The sequence below is a fragment of the Panthera leo genome, chromosome B4 (genome assembly GCF_018350215.1).
Source record: "Panthera leo isolate Ple1 chromosome B4, P.leo_Ple1_pat1.1, whole genome shotgun sequence".
Lineage (NCBI taxonomy): Eukaryota > Metazoa > Chordata > Mammalia > Carnivora > Felidae > Panthera > Panthera leo.
The window spans coordinates 34,674,525-34,697,534 of record NC_056685.1 but is presented as its reverse complement, the minus strand read 5'-3'; the positions used below and the strand labels follow the sequence as shown (position 1 = coordinate 34,697,534).

Here is a 23,010-nt window from a genome sequence, read left to right as displayed (position 1 = left end):
TACACAAGGATGCACTTCCACAGAATGAAAAATTAATCTAACAAATAGAATGAACAGAGTAATATTAGTAAAGAAGCCATGAAGTTTATAGTTATGAGTTATGAACAAAGAAATTATAAACCTTATATTAAATCTAAATAGTTGTTAAGGGAGGTATTAGTTATTAAAGAATTATTCATTTTTAAGTGTAATAATTATATTGTGGTTACATAAAGTTATCATTTTATTTTTTAGATGCATATTGAAGTATTTAGGGTTGATATAATGATATTACATGAAGTTTGGGATTTGCTTTAAACTATTCCATCACAGAGATAAAAGGTGCCGTATAGGGAATATAGTCAGTGGTACCATAATAGTGTTGTATGGTGACAGATGGTGGCTACACTTGCAGTGAGCAGAGCATATAGACTTGTTGAATCACTGTGTTGTGCACCTGAAACTAATGTTAACACTGTGTCAACTACTTCAATTTTTTTAAAAGGTGAGAATCCAAAATACAAAAGAATAAAATAAAATAATATAAAATAAAATATTCCAGCGAAAAGGGGAGAAGGGTAATTTGGGGGAGATATATGAAACACACACAGCAAAATATTGATGGTTGTTAAGATTGGGTGATGGGTACCTGGGGTTTCTTTATAATTTCTACTTTTGTATATGGTTGAAAATTTTTGTAATAAATTTTTAAATAAGAAATAATAACTGTTAAGGGAAAATGTCCAAAACCTCAATAGCAATTTGCAAGTAAAAACCTTAAAATTATCTCAACAAAGTCAGAAGAATGAAGTGGTAGAAGAATAAGAAACATGAAAGTGTGCTGACATTCTTCTCTTGTTGTAGAGAGGAAAAGATGCTATTCAACCCTATGCACAGCCAGGGGAAAGTGTGTAAATATATATGTTAAATATTTGAAGGTCAACCACCAGAAAAACAGAAATGGAAATGTGTACATTCCAAATCACTAGAGGGGGCAAAAATCAGCAAGTAAAACCTTAGCAATTCCACAAAACGAAGGAAAGGCAAAGGAAGGAAGGAGGAAGGAAGGTAGGAAGGAAGGAAGGAAGGAGAGAGAAGGGAAGGAAAGAAAATTAGAAAAGAAAACAAGATGGCAGGAATAAAAGCAAAGATTAATAATCACTAAAAATTAAATTTCTCTATTAAAAGATAGATACTCTAATGTTAGTTTTAAGAAATCTAACTGTAGCCTGTTTATAATATAGTAAAATAAAATGATCTAAAGAAAATAAAAATAAAGGAATGGAAATAGAACAATGCTTAAAAAAAATAGATGTAGGGGCGCCTGGGTGGCGCAGTCGGTTAAGCGTCCGACTTCAGCCAGGTCACGATCTCGCGGTCCATGGGTTCGAGCCCCGCGTCAGGCTCTGGGCTGATGGCTCGGAGCCTGGAGCCTGTTTCCGATTCTGTGTCTCCCTCTCTCTCTGCCCCTCCCCCGTTCATGCTCTGTCTCTCTCTGTCCCCCCCCCCAAAAAAAAAAAAAGTTGAAAAAAAAAATAGATGTAGTAATAACAGTATCAGAAGAAATAAAATTCCAAATGAAAGGAACTAAATAAGACAAAGAGGGATATTTGATATAGATAGAAGGTATAATCCACCAGATTACATAATAATCACAAAACTACATGAGCCTAACAATATAATTTGGAAATATATCAATGAGACTAATAGAATAATAAGGAAAAAATGAACACTCACATACACACACACACACAGAAATACACACAATGGGAGATATGTCAAAAATGACAGATCAAATAGAACAAAATAAAAGAAAGGGTAAAGAATATCTAAAAACACAATTGATAGGGGCACCTGGGTGATTCAGTTGGTTGAGTGTCCAACTTCAGCCACTCACAGTTTGTGAGTTCGAGCCCCACATCAGGCTCACTTCTGTCAGCACAGAGTCTGCTTAGGATCCTCTTCCCTTCTCTCTACCCCTCCCCCACTTGTGCACGCATGCACACACATGCTTTCTCTATCTCAAAAATAAATATTTAATTTTTAATTAATTAAAATTCAAAAAACACACAACTGACAAATTTAATGTAATAAATTTGTACTCAATAAATTGCAAAAAAAAAGTTATTTTTAAGCACCCAGAAGCATTCACAAAAATTAGCCAAGATTTAAGTCACAAAGAAAAATTCAATAAATTGTAAAACTTCCCCTGACTCCAATACAGCAAAAATTATAAATTAACCACAAAATCAGTAGTCCCTCCAAAATCTATTCATGTAAATGTTTTGAGTCACTGTTCTAAATAACTCAAAGCTGAAGCTTACATACTTCTTAGAAATGAAAAGTGAGAGCAGTACATCTTAAATTTATAAGACGTATCAATCAATACCAAAGAAAATTTCAAAGCCAAAATTTTATTTTACAAATTTATAATAACCAAAACAATGGATGGAAAAAGAATAGCAAAATAACCCCTAAATATGAAATAACTCACTTATTAAAATAAAAGCAGAAATTAATAAAATATGAAACAAAAATATTTATCAATAGACCCTAAAACTAAATACCAGTGAATAGACAAAACTTCATCAAATCTAATTTTTTTAAAAAGACACATCAAGAATAAGAAAAGAAATACAATTATAGATATGCAAGAGATTTTCAGAATGATAAAATATTATGAACAAATTTATGCCAAATACTTGAAAATCCAGTAGGCACTTTTATATAGGAAAATATAAATCACAAAATTATCTTAAGAGGAAATTTTGTTTAATTAGTCACAATAGAAATTGAAAAGGTAGTCAAAGTTTTAGTCCTCAAAAAGTCCCAAGATCCAGTATTTTTATGTGTGATGTCTACCAAAATATCAAAGAATAGATCATCCCTATGTTACATAAACTTTTCAGGAACAGAAAAAGGTAGAAACACCTCCTCAGTCATTCCATTTAGTCATTCCATAAGGCTAAATAAGGCTACTACCTTATGTATTAAGAAAGGGGAAAAAAGCAAGAAGTATAAATATGAAAACTTGTAGACATAACTGTCATTGTTGGCAAACAACAGTCTAATCCAGGTAGAAAAAACAAGCAAATCAACTCAAAAACCTTATAACAATTAATAGAATCAGTAAAGTGGAAGATTACCAAAAGAAAACAATCACTTTCCTGTACTGGAAATTATTAGTTTGGTCAGCCTACTTTAACAAAATATGAAATGAGTGGCTTAAACAACAGACATTTCTTTCTCACACATCTGGAAGCTAGAAGTCTGAGATCAAGGTCCCAGTCAATTCAGTTCCTGGTGTGAGCCTTCTTCCTGGCCTACAGACAGCCACCTTATTGCTGTGTCCTCATATGATGAAAAAAATGGAAAGCTCAAGTCTCTCTTTCTGTTCTTAAAAAGACACTAATTTTATCATGGGGGCCCCAGCATTATGACCTGATCCAAATCTTATTATCTCCTGAGGCCTCACCTGCAAATTTATTGAGATTTAAGGCTTCAACACATGAATTTGGTGGGGGACACATTCAGTCTATACCAGGTAATTAGTAAATATAAGAGAAAAGAGCACATACTATCACTTTTCCTAGTCAACATTATACTGCAATTTTATCCAATGCAATAAGAAAAATAAAAAGTAAGAATTGCAGAAGAAACAAAATTAAATGCCAAAAAATCGATTGCCAAACTCAACAACAGTTTTAAAATGGGCAAAAGTCTTGAATAGACATTTCTCCAAATATCCAAAGAAGATATATAAATGGCCAATGAGCATGTGAAAAGATGTTCAACATCACTAATCATAAGGGAAATATAAATCAGAACTACAGTGAGATAGTACCTCATATTCATTAGGATACCTACTATCAAACAAAACAAAACAAAACAGAAAACAAGTGTTGGCAAGGATGTGGAGAAATCGGAACCCTTGTGCCCTGTTGGTGAGAAAGAAAAAGGCATAGCTATTGTGTAAAACAGTATGACGATGACTCAAAAAATTAAAAATAAAATTACCATATGAATCCTTGCACAATGTATAGGTAAACCAAATCATCATGAAGTACACTTTAAATATCTTACAACTTTGGGGGCACCTGGGTGGCTCCATCTGTTAAGCATCCAACTCTTGGTTTCAGCTCAGGTCGTGATTTCAGAGTTTGTGAGATGGAGCCCCACATGGGGCTCTGCACTGATAGCACAGAGCCTGATTGGGATTCTCTCTTTCCCTCTCTTTCTGCCCCTCCCCAATGTGTGCCTGTGCTCTCTCTCTCTCTCTCTCTCTCTCTCTCACACACACACACACACACACACACACACAAAATAAACATTCAAAAAAAGAAAATAAATACCTTACAATTTTATTTGTCAATTATACCTCAGCAAAACTGAAAACGAGTTGGCAAGTCCACAGAGCAATGGCATTTGTCCTGCACTGACGACCAGAGCATAGATTGGACAAACCTTTGGAGAACCAGGAATACCTAGTGAAAGTGAAGACGACCCTAACTTCCACTTTCTAAGCAGATATCCAAGGCATGGACCTGCATTTTGATTGCAGTTTTCTTTATAATAGCAAAAAAGAAAAGAAAAACCTTAAGCAGGACAGTGGGGTTTTTTTAATGGTATATACATAGAGTATACTGCTATATGGTAGTTATGTTGAATGAACTAGAACGAAATGGATAAATCTTAACATGAATTGCAAACTTAACATGAATTGCAAAAAAAGAGGGACTTTTCAGAAAAGGAAGTTTGTCACCATTTATATATCGTTTTAAAACATTCAAAACAATGATATATATTTTTGTATCTGGTAGTGACTGTATCAGACCATTCAGGGAATGATAAACACCAAATTCAATTCAGTAGTTCCCTCTGGGCAGGGAGGATGGCACAAGGGGTAAGAGAAAGATCCAGAGATATGAGATGGGCCCCATGGGTGGTAGACTCTCTCACCGCTCTCCCCTAGGTGTGCCACAGGGGAGGCATGGCAAGACATCATGCTGGCCTGCATGCCAGGGAAGAAGTGTGCCCCCGAGTCAGAGCCCAGCAACAGCACGGAAGGGGAAACGCCCTGTGGCAGCAGTTTTGCCGTCTTCTACTTCATCAGCTTCTACATGCTCTGTGCCTTCCTGGTAAGCCAAGGTGGGGCTGAACAGCCATGGGTATGAGTGTGCAGTTCAAGGCAGCCCAGGCCTTCTAACTACTTTTGCAGCTTGCAGTCAGAGCAACTCCATCAGAGGAACTAGCTTGCAGAGACTGAGTTAGGAGGAATGTCCAACCATCAGACAAGGACACAAAGCCCTGGGCCAGAGTGAGCCCAACTAGCATCTTTCTTGTCCATTCTTGGCTCTTGTGATGGTGTCATTGTACTAGAGGACAGAGGGGATGTGTGTGGAGGCCTAGAGGCAACCTGTATGTTTTCGACACTTTGATGCAGAGTGCAGGAAGGGTGGTGGATAAAGCTGCCCTCTGTCCTTGGCAGCGCTACCCAGCAACTGTGTATGAGAGAAACTGTCCAGCCCACATGTGGGGTTCATCCAACCCTGCTCTGATGCAAGCAAATTCATACCCAAGAGACCCAAGTTCCAGGGACTGGTGTTTTAAATGGTGAATATAGCTGGTCTTTAGAAACATGGGCTTCTGCCACACATGGCACCGGCTGGCAAAGAGGATTCAAGTGTGCAGGAGGTCCTCTTGTAGAAACTCATCATATCTCTGTCCTCTGCAGATCATCAACCTCTTTGTAGCTGTCATCATGGACAACTTTGACTACCTGACAAGAGACTGGTCAATCCTTGGTCCCCATCATCTGGATGAATTTAAAAGAATCTGGGCAGAGTATGATCCTGAAGCTAAGTAAGTTCCCAGAGAGAAAGACTGATTCCCAAAACCCAGAGAACATTATGTGACCACACCTATAGAAGAGGTTCAGGACAGTTTAGCATTGGGTAGATCGACTGGAAACACTGAACTGCACCAGACCCCAGGGCCAAAGGTCAAAAGGGCCAGTGATACGCCAGGCATCTTTGGCTAAGTCAAGAACTTGTCTGCTATTTTCAGTTGGACAGAAGGATGGGAGATCCTAGTGTCAGGAATAACTAGTAAGTATTCAAGTTAAAATATTTAGTCAAGTAGATCTCACTCCATTCTCACTTCAGGTTCAAAAATACCCTCATAGGTCCATCACATTCGGTTGACGCTCAATAAATGCCTTTTGGTCAGATGGTTAAATTGCAGCAGCAAGTATCTGTGAGAATCTCATTGTACTACTGAAAGTCTCTTCCACCTTAAGCAAAGCACTGGTGGAAAATTGTTCATTAAAAGCACTGGTGGAAAATTGTTCATTAAAATGTATATATTGGTTTTGGAGTTTTACCATGCAATTCTGCAACTCTGCACCAAGTTTGACCAACAGAACAATAGCTTTGGAGAGCCCAGTACTGAGTCCTGGGCTGCCAGTCGAAACCACGACTCTTGACTGACCTTTGACTCCTCTCCTTCCTCTTTTAGGGGTCGTATCAAACACCTAGATGTGGTGACCCTGCTCCGGCGGATTCAGCCCCCACTGGGTTTTGGGAAGCTGTGCCCTCACCGCGTGGCTTGCAAAGTAAGAGATGACCTGAGTTCAAAGGAGAAAAAGAAAAAATATGGAAGGGAAGAGGCCTATTTGTCTTGTGACCTTGGTCAGACCTTGATCCTTACAGGGATTGAAGACAATATTTTATGTGCCTAAAGAAATGAGCATGGGCCAGATTATATTTTGAGGTTCCTACCAACAATCAGTCCTCAGACACCATAAAGGAAAGATGAAATGGATGCCTCATGACCCAACCAGCCACATGCCCAGTCCCATCAAGCTGCACCACCTAGGCATCCTAGAAGACTTCCAGCCAAGGACAGATGGATTAGGGGTTCTCTTCCTGGGATCAGGGGGCTATTAGACTGTCTATGTATCAGCCTCAGGGACCTGTAAATCTCTAAAATTGTGTGCAAAATCACTGAAACACTCACAAATTGTATGAGGGAGAGGATCCATCATGTTCATATTTCTAAGTGAGTCCATGACCCCATAAAAGTAAAAACAAGCATCCTAGTCTCTTTAGACCTAACTGTTGCTCATGTGGCCCTCACATGACCCTGAGAGTGAGCGCCCCCTTCAATTCTGTGTCTAGGCACCTCCCTTACCTCATTATAATCCCAACCAGGTAGCCCCACAAATGCTGAAGGGTATTGTTTCCACTCTCTCCCCTCTTCTTTCAATCCCCATTTCCACCACTCTGTACTCCTTATTGGAATAACAATGAGCTGAAAGGGGTTAGGGAAAGTGAGATCAGAGAGCTGTATAGAAGAGGCTCAAATAGAAAATTTTAACTCTGTGGATAAACCATTCATGGAAAATGGAGAACTGAATTGTGTTCTGTTTTACTCATTTTTTTCTCACTTGCATCTCCACCTTGTTCCAAAAAAGATGTTAGAAGATTTCCAAGGGTATAGAAGATAAGACCAAAAAATAGAGCACAAATTAAATGTAAAGTCAAAGCACAATGGACAAAAGAGCAGGGACAAATGTGGCCTGCACAAGGTGACAGTGTGTCTTTGTGCCTTCCAGACTGCCTGGGTGTTGAGCTTCCCCATGGCCAGTCCACAATTCACACTGTCCTTGAGAGTCAAGAAGATCCAGTCACTCAGGAAAATTATAAACCTTTTTGGCACTATGGTTAATGGGACACCATATGATCTAACGAATAAGATCTTTGACCACATCTTGAGAGCAGATGCCAGAATGGTGCTCTTTATCATAATTACTCTGGTGTGTGCTGAGGGCCGCACACCAGGGCACAATGCAATAGCAGCTATTTTGGGTGGTGAGAATGGAGGGAAAAGGGCAATCTGATCCAATCCAGTCAACAAGCTTTTAATTCAGCTTGATGCAGAGGTATATTTTTCAATATACAGAAAAGAAGATACACTACACCTCCTGCATGCAAACCTGCCATTACTGTCTCTCTTGTCAAGGCTTTGGATGAATGCTGCTGGCAGGTGGGCTCCTGGCAAATGCCTGGCATGCAGCTGTTCTTCGTTGCCAGTAGAAAGCACACCCATATGCCTGAGCAGACATTTGAGCAGAGGAGGGGGTTGTGTGGGCTTACCATCCTTTTGTGGAGGCAAGTGTCTAATAAGGACAATTTCCATTCTTCCTTCACTCTGTGTGGTAGGGTGAAAGTACTTATGGCAGAGCTGAGATTCTCCCCAGAACAGATTTTGAATACATTTTAGTGACCCATGCCTCAACCCCCACCTGCTCCCAACACACACACAAGTTTCAAGGCTCCCTCCTGGCATTCTCCTGCCATGGTGGCTCTGTAGGTCCTTTGAGAACTGTTTGCTGTAATCACCAGCTTTGCCTCCCTTTCTCCTCCAGCGCCTGGTCTCCATGAACATGCCTCTGAACAGTGATGGGACTGTCATGTTCAATGCCACCCTGTTTGCCCTAGTCCGGACAGCCCTGCGGATCAAAACAGAAGGTAAGGGTCATCTGAGGGCCACTGGGAGAGCCATTCAGAAGGTCTAACAGGTTAACAAAAGAGGAAACCAATAGGCTATAAAGTGCTCCCAGCATCTTCCCATCCTGTGTATCAGAGCAGCGGCTCAGTGATAACCTTCACATGCTGAAGAGGCCTGGCCTGCTCATGTTTCCTTTGCTCCTTGAATGGCCTTTTGGCCTTTAGCCTATTTATTTTGAACCCTAGCTTTCCATCAATTTCTATGAATGATTCTGGGTGATATCTTGAAGTCATAGCTTATAGTTCAAAAGCAGAAGGTGATGAGTGTTACCTGAAACAGGACTAAGCCCCATCTAAATGAAATTTTACTGACTGTGTGGATCTCTCAAATGTTTACCTTTCTTTTTAAATTAGAAGTGTCAGGAAGGGGTCATATTGGCAAATGGTGATTATGGTCAAGGTAATCACATACAATTATACAGGCTGTGCCTGGATCAAGGTGCTCAGCTAGCTGACAGGTATGGGTTAAGATCTCACCTGTGCTTTGCTAGCCGGGCCATGCTCCCTCAGGGATGTGTCCACCTGAAGGGATGCCTTCTGGTTTGCACAAATGTGCCCTATGGGCTAGCAGCAGCCTTGGCTGAGATAATCAGCTGTCTTTGTAATTGATAAGTATTTCTGAACCACTCTGTGGAAAAGGCTATATAGAATGTACCTAAGAAGATGCAATTGCTCTCCAAGAGCTTCTAGCTTAATTACAATGTTTCCTAGAGTGTGGTCAAAAGACCACCTGCCTCAAAGTCAGCTGTTGAAGCTTGTTTAAAACTTGATAAGGCATTTATTCTCTCTCTACTTCAGTTTCTTCATTTGTAAAATAAGAATGATAATGATGTGTGGGAATTCAGTTCAGTGAAGAATCCAAAGAAGTGCCATTTCTCAGTTAAATCCTTCCACAAAATAATAGAAACATCTACAATGAAGGAAAACAAGAACCAGGCCAGCAAGACACATGTCAAAGTAATGAGCTAATCTTTAAAAAATTGAAAATAGTTCAAGTTATGCTGCCAAACTAAAGAGAAACAAAGGCTGAAGGAGGCAGTCTGAGATTCTGGTGTAAGAAGACCCTGAATTCACCTCCTCCCAAGGACACACCAAATCTACACCCACATATAGAGTAATTCATCCTGAAAAACAGCTTCTGCACAACAAATGTTAGAGGCGCCACACAGAGAATGGCAGGAAAGATGAAAACATGGTAACCATGGGAACACCCTGACCAATGTGATGACCTTCAGTGAGGAGGGATAGCACTGAGGGACCTGCACCCAGACTCACCTACCCTGAGACACAGGGGGAAAACAGGCAACAGGACTATAAGTGAAGGAAATCCATTTACATCCACTAAATGGTGGGGGGAGTACTGGAATTCTTTCCAGGTTGGAGGTACCAAAAAGCACCATTGTTTACATTCCTCTTTCACCTTGATAATGCAGATGAGAGCAGGGTCTAAGTGCTCTAGTTGGCTTGATAGGGTTGCTCCAATGAGCCCCAGGCCCTTAGCCCACACCAGCTTCCCCCAGGTAGCCCCCACCCATGCCCACCAACTCCAGCCAACCCACCAAGGTGACCTGGTCTCAGTGCACCCCAGGACACCCCCAGCCAGTGTCGGTTGAGCTCCAGCCATTCCATCAGGGTGATCCATGCACTGTATGTCCCTTGACTCCCTGAGGCCATGCTGGCTTCAACTCCAGCCAGCCAGCCAAAACTTCCAGGCACATGCAATCTACACAGGGGATGTTCCTACATGAGGCCACTCCTTGAGAATAGGAGAGGTAGTTATTCCACCTAATTTGTAGAAACAAAAATTGAAAGTCAAACAAAATGAGGAGACAGAAGAATATGTTCTAAATGAAAGAGAAAAATAAAACCCGGGGGCGGGGGGGGGGGGGAAATCCCTGATGAAATGGAGATAGGTAATTTACCAGACAGATTTCAAAGTAATGGCCATAAAGATACTCACCAAACTCAGGATAAGAATGAAAGAACACAGTGAGAACTTCAACAAAGAGTTACAAAATATAAGAAAGTACAAAACAGAAGTCACAGAGATGAAGAAGAATACAAGAATTGAATTGAAAAATACACTAGAAATCAACAGCAGATTAGATGATACAGAAGAGTGGATCAGCAATTTGGAAGACAGAATAGTGGAAATCATCCCGTCAGAACAGCAAAAAGAAAAAAGAATTTTTAGAAATGAGAATAGTTTTAAAAACCTCTAGAACAACATCAAATGCACTAAAATTCACATTATAAGGGTTCCAGAAGGAGACGGGGGCGGGGGGGCAGGAAACTTATTTGAAGAAATAATGACTGAAAACTTCCCTAACCTGGGAAAGAAAACAGACATCCAGGTCCAGGAAGCACAAAAAGTCCTAAAAGAGAACCCAAAGAGACCTATACCAAGGAATATTATTAAATTGTCAAAAGTTAAAGACAAGGGGAAAAAATTTTAAAGCAACAAGAGAAAAACAACTTGTTATGCCCAAAGGAACCCCCCCATAAAACTATCATCATATTTTTCAGCATAAATTTTGCAGGCCAGAAGTGAGTGGCATAATATATTCAGAGTATTGAAAGAAAAAACTGTCAACCAAGAATGCTCTACCTGGCAAGGTTATCATTCAGAATGGAAGGCGAGATAGTTTCTTAGGCAAGCAAAAGTTAAAGGAGTTCCTCGCCACTAAACCAAGCTTATCAGAAATGTTAAATGGTCTTCTTTAAGCAGAAAAGGCCATAACTGGAAATAGTACATGAAGAAAAAACTCACTGATAAAGAGAATATATATATTTATATACTTATATTTACCAGTAAATCAGCCACTTAAAAAGATAGTATGAATAGGGGTGCCTGGGTGGCTCAGTCGGTTGAGCATCTGACTTCAGCTCAGGTCATGATCTCGTGGTCTGTGAGTTCAAGCCCCACATCGGGCTCTGTGCTGACAGCTCAGAGCCTGGAGCCTATTTCAGATTTTATGTCTCCCTCTCTCTCTACCCCTCCCCTGCTCATGCTCTGTTTCTCTCTCTGTCAAAAATAAATAAACATTTAAAAAAAGATAGTATGAATATTAAGAAAACAAAAATAGTAATTTAACTATAACTACAGTAAGTAAATAATACACAAAATAAAAAATATATCAAATATAACATCAAAAACATAAAATATTGCAGGTGGTGGGTAAAAATGTAGTGCTTTTAGAATGTGTTCAAACTAAAAACAAGTTTTGTTCAAACTGAAGTGACTATTAGCTTAAAATAAACTGCTATATATAGAGAGAGAGCAATATTTATGAACATCATGGTAACCACAAACCAAAACCTACAATAGATAAACAAAAATAAAGAGAAAGAAACCCCAACATAACTAAAGAACCATCAAACCACAGTGGAAGACACCAAAAGAAGAAAAATGAAACAGAGAAGAACTGCAATAATAACCAGAAAACAATTGACCAAATGATGATAGTACATACCTATTAATAATCGCATCAAAAATAAATGGACTAAATGCTCCAATCAAAAGACATAGGGTGTCTGAATAGATAAAAAACAAGACCCATTTATATGCTGCCTATAAGAGAGTCATTTCAGATCTAAAGCCACTCGGAGACTGAAAGTGAAGAGATGCAAAAAGATATTCCAGGGAAATGGAAACAAAAAGAAAGCTAGTGAGGCAGTACTCATATTAGACAAAATAGACTTTAAAACAAGGACTATAACAAAATACAAAGAAGAGCATTACACAATGATAAAATTCAATCCAAGAAGAGGATATAACATTTGTAAATATTTATACACCCAACATAAAGCATTTAAATATATAAAGCAAATATTAATAGGCATAAAGGGAGAAATTGACATTAATACAATAATAGTAGGGAACTTTAATATCCCACTTAATCAATGGATAAATCATCCAGAGAATCAATAAGGAAATATTGGCCTTAAATGACACATTGGACCAGATGGACTTAATAAATATATATAGAACGTTTCATCCAAAACAGCAGAATACACATTCTATTCAACTGCACGTGGAACATTTTCCAGGATAGTTAAGCCACAAAACAAGTTTCAGGAAATTCAAGAAGACTGACATCATATCAAGCATCTTTTCCAAACATAATGGTATGACACTAGAAATTAATTACAAAAAGAAAACTGGAAAAAAACCCACAAACATGTGGAGACTGAACAACTTGTTACTAAACAACCAATGGGTCAACAAAGAAATCAAAGAGGAAACAAACAAAAATACCTTGAGACAAAAAACAGACACATAGACCAATGGAATAGAATAGAAACCCCAGAACTAGACCCACAAACGTATGGCCAACTCATCTTTGACAAAGCAGGAAAGAACATCCAATGGAAAAAAGACAGTCTCTTTAACAAATGGTGCTGGGAGAACTGGACAGCAACATGCAGAAGGTTGAAACTAGACCACTTTCTCACACCATTCACAAAAATAAACTCAAAATGGATAAAGGACCTGAATGTGAGACAGGAAACCATCAAAACCTTAGAGGAGAAAGCAGGAAAAGACCTCTCTGACCTCAGCCGTAGCAATCTCTTACTCGGCACATCCCCAAAGGCAAGGGAATTAAAAGCAAAAGTGAATTACTGGGACCTTATGAAGATAAAAAGCTTCTGCACAGCAAAGGAAACAACCAACCAAACTAAAAGGCAACCAACGGAATGGGAAAAGATATTTGCAAATGACACATCGGACAAAGGGCTAGTATCCAAAATCTATAAAGAGCTCATCAAACTCCACACCCGAAAAACAAATAACCCAGTGAAGAAATGGGCAGAAAACATGAATAGACACTTCTCTAAAGAAGACATCCGGATGACCAACAGGCACATGAAAAGATGTTCAACGTCGCTCCTTATCAGGGAAATACAAATCAAAACCACACTCAGATACCACCTCACGCCAGTCAGAGTGGCCAAAATGAAGAAATCAGGAGACTATAGATGCTGGAGAGGATGTGGAGAAACAGGAACCCTCTTGCACTGTTGGTGGGAATGCAAATTGGTGCAGCCGCTCTGGAAAGCAGTGTGGAGGTTCCTCAGAAAATTAAAAATAGACCTACCCTATGACCCAGCAATAGCACTGCTAGGAATTTATCCAAGGGATACAGGAGTACTGATGCATAGGGGCACCTGTACCCCAATGTTTATAGCGGCACTCTCAACAATAGCCAAATTATGGAAAGAGCCTAAATGTCCATCAACTGATGAATGGATAAAGAAATTGTGGTTTATATACACAATGGAATACTACGTGGCAATGAGAAAAAATGAAATATGGCCTTTTGTAGCAACATGGATGGAACTGGAGAGTGTGATGCTAAGTGAAATAAGCCATACAGAGAAAGACAGATACCATATGGTTTCACTCTTATGTGGATCCTGAGAAACATAACAGAAACCCATGGGGGAGGGGAAGGAAAAAAAAAAAAAAAAAAAGAGGTTAGAGTGGGAGAGAGCCAAAGCATTAGAGACTGTTAAAAACTGAGAACAAACTGAGGGTTGATGGGGGGTGGGAGGGAGGGCAGGGTGGGTGATGGGTATTGAGGAGGGCACCTTTTGGGATGAGCACTGGGTGTTGTATGGAAACCAATTTGACAGTAAATTTCATATATTAAAAAAAAAAAATACCTTGAGACAAATGAAAATGGAGATACAACTTTCCAAAATCTATGGGATGCAACATAAGCAATTCTAAGAGGGAAACTCATAATGATACAGGCCTACCTCAAGAAACAAAAAAAATCCCAAATAAACCATCTAACGTTATAAAGGAACTAGAAAAAGAGGAACAAAGCCCAACATTAGTAGAGGGAAGGAAATAATAAAGTCCAGAGTGGAAATACATGAAATAGAGATTGGGGAAAAAAAAAAAAAGAAAAGAAAAGATCAGTGAAAGTAAGAGCTGGTTCTTTGAAAAGATAAATAAAATCAGTAGCCAAACTCAAGAGTAAAAGATAGAGGACCCAAATAAATAAAATCAGAAATGAAAGAAAAGTTACAACTGACACCACAGAAGTACAAAGGGTAAGGGGTGCCTGGGTGGCTCAGTTGGTTAAGAGTCAGACTTCAACTCAGGTCATGATCTCACGGTTCGTGGGTTCAAGCCCTGCGTCAGGCTCTGTGCTGACAGTTTAGAGCCTGGAGCCTGCTTCAGTTTCTGTGTCTCCCTCTCTCTCTGCCCCTCCCCTGCTCAAAAATAAATAAACATTTTTAAAAATTAAAAAGAAAAGAAATACAAAGGGTAAGAGTTTACTACAATTATATACCAACAAATCAAAAAACCTAAAAAAAAAGAAAAAAAGAATAAATTCCTAGAAACACATAACCTTCCAAAGACTGAATCACACACACACAAAAATAGAAAATATGAATAGGCCAATTACAATTCATAAAATTGAAACAGTAATTTTAAAACTTCTGAAAAACAAAAGTCCAGGACCAGACAGCTTCACAAGTGAACTCTACTAAACATTTAAAAAAGAGTTAGTATCAGGGCACCTGGGTGGCTCAGTCGGTTAAGTGTCTGACTCAATTTTGGCTCAGATCATAGTCTCATGGTTCATGGGTGGGTCATAGTCACAGTTCATGGGTTCAAGCCCCACATTGGGCTCTGTGCTGACAGTGTGGAGCCTGCTTGGGATTCTCTCTCTCCGCGCCCCCTGCCCCTCCCCTGTTAGCTCACTGTCTCTCTCTCAGTCGGTTAAGCATCCAACTTTGGCTTGGGTCATGATCTCATAGAGTTCAAGCCCCATGTCGGGCTCTGTACTGACAGCTCAGAGCCTGGAGTCTGCTTCTGATTCTGTGTCTCCCTCTCTCTCTGCCTCTCCCCCTGTTCATGCTCTGTCTCTCTCTCTCGCTCTCTCAAAAATAAACATTAAAAAAATTTTTAATTAAAAAATAAAAATAAATTTAAAAAATTTAAGAAGAAGAGTTAGTACCTATTCTTCTCAAATTATTCCAAAAGATTAAAGAGGAAGGAAGGTATCATTTGTCTGATACCAAAACCAGAAAAAATACCACAAGAAAGAAAATTACAGGCCAGTATCCCTGATAATATAGATGTAAAACTCCTAACAAAATATTAGCAAACCAAATTCAACAATACATTAAAAGGATTATACATCACAATCAAGCAAGATTTATTCCAGAGATGCAAGGATGGTTCAACATCCACAAATTAATCAATGTGATATACCACATTAACAAAACAAAGGATAAAAAATCATATGATGATCTCAATAGATGCAGAAAAAAGCACTTAACAAATTCAACATTCATTTTATGATCAAAAGTGTCAATAAAGTAGGTATAGAAGGAATGTATCTCAACATAATAAAGGCCATATATGACAAACCCACAGCTAACACCATAGTCAGTGATGAAAGCTGAAGCTTTTCCTGTACAATCAGGAACAAGACAAGTATGTGCACTCTTACCACTTTAATTCAACGTAGTATTGGAAGTCCTAGCCAGAAATTAGGCAAGAAAAAGAAATGAAGGCATCCAAATTGAACAGGAAAAAGTAAAACTGTCACTATTTGCAGATGACATGATATTGTGTAGAGAAAACCCTAGAGACTCCACCAAATCTATTACAGGTGATAAATGAATTCAGTAAAGTCACAGGATGCAAAACTAACATACAGAAATCACTGTTTCTATACACTAATAACTATCAGAAAAATAAAGTAAGGAAACAGTTCCATTTACAATTGTGTCAAAAATAATGAAATACCTATAATACATTCAACCAAGGAAGTGAAAGACCTGTACTCTGAATACTGTTTAAGACATTGATGAAAGAAATTGACAACATGAATAAATGGAAAGATATTTTGTGCTCATGGATTGGAAGAATTAATATTGTTAAAATGTCCATGCTACCCAAAGCATTCTACAGATTCAGTGCACTCCCTACCAAAATACTAAGGGTGGGGCACCTGGGTGGCTTAGTCAGTTAGGCATCTGACTTCAGATCACGTCATGATCTCAGGGTTTGTGAGTTTGAGCCCCATGTCAGGCTCTGTGCTGACAGCTCAGAGCCTGCAGCCTGCTTCGGATTCTGTGTGTGTGTGTCTCTCTCTCTGCCCCTCCCCCGCTCACACACTGTCTCTCTCAAAAATAAACATTAAAAAAAATTTTTAATACCAATGGCATTTTTCACAGAATTAGAACAAAGCATCCCAAAATGTACATGGAACCACAAAAGTAAATAACCAAAGCAGTCTTGAAAAAGAAGAACAAAGCTGGAAGTATCATCCTTCATGATTTCAAACTATACTACAAAGCTAGTATACTAATCAAAACAGTATGGTACCAGCATGAACACAGACACATAGATCAATGGAATAGAATCAGAAAGTGCAGGAAAAAAAACCCACACATGTGGTCAATTAATCTATGACAAAAGAGGCAAGAATATACAATGGGGGAAAAGTCTTTTCAATAAATGGTACTGGGAACATTGGACAGCTACACGCAAAAGAATGAAACTGGACCACTATCTTACACCACATACAAAAATAAATTTTAAATGGATTGAAGACTTGAATGTAAAACCTGAAACAATAAAACTCCTAGAAGAAAATATAGGCAGTAAATTCTTTGACGTCAGTTTTGGCAATATTTTTGGACCAGTCTCTTCAGGCAAGGACAAAGAGCTAAAATAAACAAATGAGATTACGTCAAACCAAAAAAATTTCACACAGCGAAGGAAAAGGCAACCTACTGAATGGGAGAAGTATGGGTGACATTTGTTCTTCCCCAAGGTTCAAGGGAAAATCTGCTCTGTGACTCTCTTCTAGCTTCTGGTGGGGGCCAGCAATGCTTGGTATTGCTTGGCCATAGCTGTATCACTCTAGTCTCTGCCTCCATCTTCACATGGCCTTTTTTCTGTGTGTCTCCATGTGTCTTCTCCTCTTCTTATACAGACACCAGTAGTATTGGATTTAGGGTCCACTCTAATGAAGTATGACTTTGTCTTAACTAGTAACATCTGCAAAGACCCTATTTCCAACTAAGGCCATGTGCTAAGGTTCCATGTGGACATGAATTTGGTGGGGACACTATTCAACCCACTACAAAAGATAAGCATTTTTATTTGAGCATTATTTTAATTATGACTCTTTCATTGTATATGTCAGAAACCACTAACTACCTAACCAGGAAGTGAACCTAACCGTTAGGGATGCCTCCATAACTGGAATGCCCAGGATTATCCTCTGGCTCCAGGTACTTTTTGGATCTGACAGGGGACTCAGGAATCCATCACTCTCTCTCCATTGCCACCTCTGCTTACTCCTGTTGGACCACTTCCCACAGGAGACTCTCTGGTGTGGCCACAGGGCAGATTTCACCTCAGATAGTCTAACACCAGAGCTCTCAACCATACTGCTTCCCCTGTGTAGTAGCAGTAAACACCCCTGTATTGGTTTCCTATACCTATACCAATTACCACAAATTCTTTGGCTTGAACAATACCTATTATTAGCCCACAGTTCTAAAGGTCAGGGGTCCAGCCATGGAGTAGCTGAGTTCTCTGCTAAGAGTCTTACAAAGCCAAATCAGGATATTGATCAGGATGTGTCCTCTTCCAGAAGCTCCAGCTCATTTAGGTTTTTGGAGGAATTCATTTCTTGCCATTGTAGGACTGGCTCTTAGCTCACAGCATCAGTGTGTGCTTTCTCTCAGGCCATAGCAGCTACCTCCTATTCCTTCTGCTTCCAACTTGGGACAACTCTCTAGTTTTATCTTTTGACCTTCTTCATGCATTACTTTTTTATTTGTTTTGGTTTGGTTTTATTGAAGTACAATTGACATATAACATTACATTAGTTTCAGATATACAGCATAATGATTCCACATTTGTATATATTAAGAAATGATCACCATAGTAAATCTGGTTATCATCCATCACCATATATAATTATAATTTTGTGTGTGTGTGATGAGAACTTTTAAGATCTTAGCAACTATCATGCAGTACAGTATTATTAACCATAATTACCATACTGTACATTGCATCTCAGGACTTATTTATTTTATAACTGGAAGTTTGCACCAGTGAACTCTCTACTTTTGAAGAGCTCATGTGTTAGGTCAGGCCCACCTAGATTCCCTATCTTAAGGTGATAGGAGCCACATAATATAATATAATCACAGGAGTAAAATCCATCAGTCACAGTCCCAGGGACCATGCAGGGTGTGTATATAATGGTGGTGGTGGGAGATAGCTCAGGCAGAATTTAGGCTACTGCCCACCATATCCTCTCTTTCAGCTGCTCTACCACCAGTGGCATCAAATTAAGTCTGTTTTACCAGTGGAAAAAGTAGACCCAGAGAAACTCCAAAACAGAACCCAGTGTCTACTGATTTCTACTTCTACACTGAGGTAGAAGTAGAAATTTTTTTGCCACATCCTCCCCACAGGAGACTCAGAAAAGGGCTTTGACACCAAGGTTCCCCTGTGTATGGATGCTTTATGCCTTATGTGGGGGAAACCTCCCAATCACCCACAGAGGCCCATGAGAAATGCCATGCACTGGAACAGTCCCTCATGCTCTCTGGCAGGTGGCTGTTGAGCTTAGGGCAGGCTGTCTGGTCTGCTCCAAGTGCCACCCACAAGGAAGCAGCATGTGGGGGTGAAGGGATACCAGTGGCTGGCCCAAGCAGCAGGCAGAGAGGAAGCAAAAAGGAATTGCACTGGACAGGGAATAGAGGGAGGGGGAAGTAAGAGTGCAGAGAACAATACAAAGAGAAATGGATGGAGGTAGCCTAGAGAGAGAGTGAAGCTCGTGGACCATGTCTCTCTTTGGGGCAAAATGCCACCAGTAGCGGCTTCCCACTCTACACAGAAGGACCCACTCCATGGGAGGGCCCCAAGGGGCTGATGATCCTTTTCAGCCTTGTATCTCCCTCCCCTCAGGGAACCTAGAACAAGCCAATGAGGAGCTGCGAGCCATAATCAAGAAGATCTGGAAGCGTACCAGCATGAAGCTGCTAGACCAAGTGGTGCCCCCTGCAGGTGGTGAGTACTTCAGGATCTCTTGCCTGGTTTCTGAGTCTACTAGGGTCTTGGGAGGCCTGCTTTCCCCAGGCCCTGTGTGTGGGGCTCAAAGGTGCTATTGGTTAAAAGGGACGACGGTAGGGGTACCTGGGTGGCTCAGTCGGTTAAGCGTCCAACTTCGGCTCGGGTCATGATCTCACGGTTTGTGAGCTCAAGCCCCACGTCGGGCTCTGTGCTAACAGCTCAGAGCCTGGAACCTGTTGCAGATTCTGTGTCTCCCTCTCCCTCTGCCCCTCCCCTGCTCACGGTCTGTCTCTCTCTGTCTCTCAATAATAAATAAACGTTAAAAATTTTTTTTTAAAAAGAAGAAGGGACAAGGGTGCCATGCCCTTCACAAACTCAGATACAGAATGTCAGCTTGGAAATCTGGTCCAATCCTACATTTCAAGACCAAGCAAGGCCCCTCAATACTTAGAGGTTTGACAGAATTTCCAAGGAAACTCTGCAAATATAAGTTTCCCCATAAACTACCAGGCTGTTTGCTCTGGAAATAATGGTGCCCTGGACAAAGAATCCCCTGAGATCCTCTCTTGGTTGAAATTCTTTTTGTTTCTCCTAGGGCAGTGTTTCTCTACCCTGTCAAACCCAAAGCCCCTTTTCATAACAAAAAGTTTATAATGCTCCTACTACTACCCTGAATGAAAATAATAATCTTCCTACAACATATATAATTTCCAAAATATTAATATAACACTTTAATATAAAATACATTAAAGTCAAATGTTCTTCAATATATACACGCTAAAGCACTATGGCTTATGACACTACGCCAAAAGTCATAGTTAACTGAAATACTTGCTCTACATATGATGAATAAGTTTGTGTTTAAAGGAACTAAGATGATATTGAATATCATTGACATTTTGTGTTTATCATTTTGAGGGATAACTAAGTATATTAAATAATATAATATCCACATGTATGTATACATACATGCACCTACGTATGTGCACATACATAGAACAAATGCAGACCAATGTAAGTAGGTGACTACTTACAGACCACAGCAGACCACAGGTGACTCAGACCACGAGCAGTGTTGCCATCAGGGATACAATTTTCCAAAATGTAAACCCCTCTTAACCAAGTGGAAACAAAGTAAATATGGTCTTCCATCAATTTACATGGCAGTTATATTCCTGGAAAATTCTGGATATATTAAAAGCAGGCAAAAAATTATTTTCTGTTCATATGTAAAATGCAGTTAGGTTCTTAGCTTAGATAGTTATAGACAGGTTATGTCCCCACATGGACATCTAGCAGATTGCAAAGCTATTATTTGTTGTGTAAAACATGCCTGTATTTTAAGGGACACATCTGGAACCACCTAATACCTGTAGCACACTGTGACAGCTAAAAGAAAGTCCCACGCAATCCCAAAACACTCCTTAAAATGTGACACCACCACCCCTGTTGAGAACCACTTCCCAAAGGGAAGCAGGACAGGAGCTAAGTGAAAAGTCACCTACACAGGCCAAGCATCATCTGACGTTTTGTACATTATTTAATCCTTATAACGTTACTATGAAGTTTGCTCAAGAAACTGAAGTTCTTCAAAACTATGTAGCTGACCCAAGACTACATGGTGAGTACCTAGTAGGTTCAGAATCGAAACCCAGGTCTGAGGGATGCTAGAACTCCAAGCTCTTTCTTCCCTACCGCTCTTCCTCCCCAACTACCCTAAACAGGGAACTCAGGGCTTTCCCTCTCACATGGTAATGAGGTCTTTGTCATGTAGAAGGTCATCACTGCTGTAGACTTGGCTATTCTTAAAGTACAACTAGGAGTAAGAGAACCATCACAAGCCCCTATATCTAACCTACAAGCTATCTCCTGGGCCCATTTCCCAGAGAAGAAGATGGAACCAAGGGGCTACTCATAGGGCATGCAATGTTCTCCTTGGAGAGTCATTGGCTTCTCCACCACCTGGTTCATTCCCAAGACAGAGGCTGATTATGTCATGTGTAACTTGGGTGTCCAGCCCAGCAGGGACTCAGCCAAGCCACATGGTAAGAAAACCCAATCTGTCTAATTATAAGAAAAACCTAGACTTAGAGGAGAAGGTGCTCCTTACACCAAACCCCATCTTTAAGCAGAACTGTTTGCACTTAGGGGACTGGTCAGTTTATGATGGGCATCTCAAGTTTTAGAATCAAATAGGGACACCTGGGTGGCTCAGTCAGTTCAGCGTCTGACTTTGATGCAAGTCATGATCTCATGGTTTGTGAGTTCTAGCCCTGCATCAAGCTCTCTACTGTCAGGGCAGAGCCTGCTTCAGATCTTCAGTCCCCCTCTCTCTGCCCCTTCCCAACTTGCACTTTCTCTCTCAAAAGCAAACATCTAAAAATTATTTAGAATCCAATAAAAATGAGTTAGCAATATAAGCTAAGTTTTTTTTAATTTTTTTAATGTTTATTTATTTTTGAGAGAGAGACAGAACATGAGTTAGGGAGGAGCAGAGAGAGAGGGAGACACAGAATGCAAAGCAGGTTTCAGGCTATGAGCTGTCAGCAACAGAGCCCGATGTGGGGCTTGAACTCGCAAACTGCAAGATTGTGACCTGAGCTGAAGTCGGACACTTAACCGACTGAGCCACCCAGGCACCACTAAAGTTTTTTATACATTTTTTTAACTTTAAAAAAAAAACAAGGTGGGAAATAATTTTGACAATAGGCTACTTCTAGTGTAAAAAAAAAAAGATGGGATAAGAATATATTTGCTTATATTCAGAAAGCATTTGCAGAAAGACTCTTTGGAAAAATACTCAAACTAATTTGAGAAAGGTTATTTATTAAAAGGTGTTAACTAGGCAGATGGGGGAGGGGTGGTAAAAAGACTTTTCACTGTATACCTTTTAGTATATTTTTGCCTTTTGAACCATGTTAATAGACTACCTCTTTTTAAAAAATTAAATTTAAAAAACTTAAGAAAGTTTGGATGCTGAAAAAAGTTAATGAAGCCCAACTGAATTCCCCCATTTATCACCCTTCTGTCCTTTTTTTCTCACGTCTCAGATGATGAGGTCACCGTTGGCAAGTTTTATGCTACTTTCCTGATCCAAGAGTACTTCCGGAAATTCAAGAAGCGCAAAGAGCAGGGCCTTGTGGGCAAGCCTTCCCAAAGGAACGCCCTGTCCTTGCAGGTGAGGGGTGAGGAGGGGGGTCCACACCCTAAGGAAGGGCCTGGTCACCTTCTTCCAACCTCTGGCTAAGGCTTAAGTCTGTCATCAGTGGGCTGGAGGCCAGGTCCCTTCAGAAGGAAACTTTCTGAGAGTTCCAAGCCTTTCTACAGGTGGGTGTGTGAAGGGGCTACATACTGCTTCCCACACACCCTGCCCTCCACAGTCCTGCCCGCTTC

At 40.0% G+C, this 23,010-nt stretch overlaps 1 protein-coding gene and 1 long non-coding RNA gene across 2 annotated transcripts in view; one reads left to right on the top strand and one right to left on the bottom strand.

Moving 5' to 3' along the window:
• CACNA1C (calcium voltage-gated channel subunit alpha1 C) overlaps positions 1-23,010 on the top strand; it is a 657,848-nt gene that overhangs the window by 621,081 nt on the left and 13,757 nt on the right. Inside the window, exons 37-42 of the mRNA XM_042945417.1 lie at positions 4,952-5,117; positions 5,714-5,841; positions 6,496-6,592; positions 8,408-8,510; positions 19,513-19,614; positions 22,668-22,795. Of these exons, the coding sequence (XP_042801351.1) occupies positions 4,952-5,117; positions 5,714-5,841; positions 6,496-6,592; positions 8,408-8,510; positions 19,513-19,614; positions 22,668-22,795 (724 nt within the window). The remainder of the gene's footprint in view (positions 1-4,951; positions 5,118-5,713; positions 5,842-6,495; positions 6,593-8,407; positions 8,511-19,512; positions 19,615-22,667; positions 22,796-23,010) is intronic.
• Positions 7,880-22,720, bottom strand: LOC122224072. The gene is made up of 3 exons (XR_006204645.1): positions 22,661-22,720; positions 20,652-20,802; positions 7,880-8,491 (listed from the first exon to the last, which is right to left on the bottom strand). It is a non-coding gene; the product is annotated as an uncharacterized LOC122224072 (long non-coding RNA).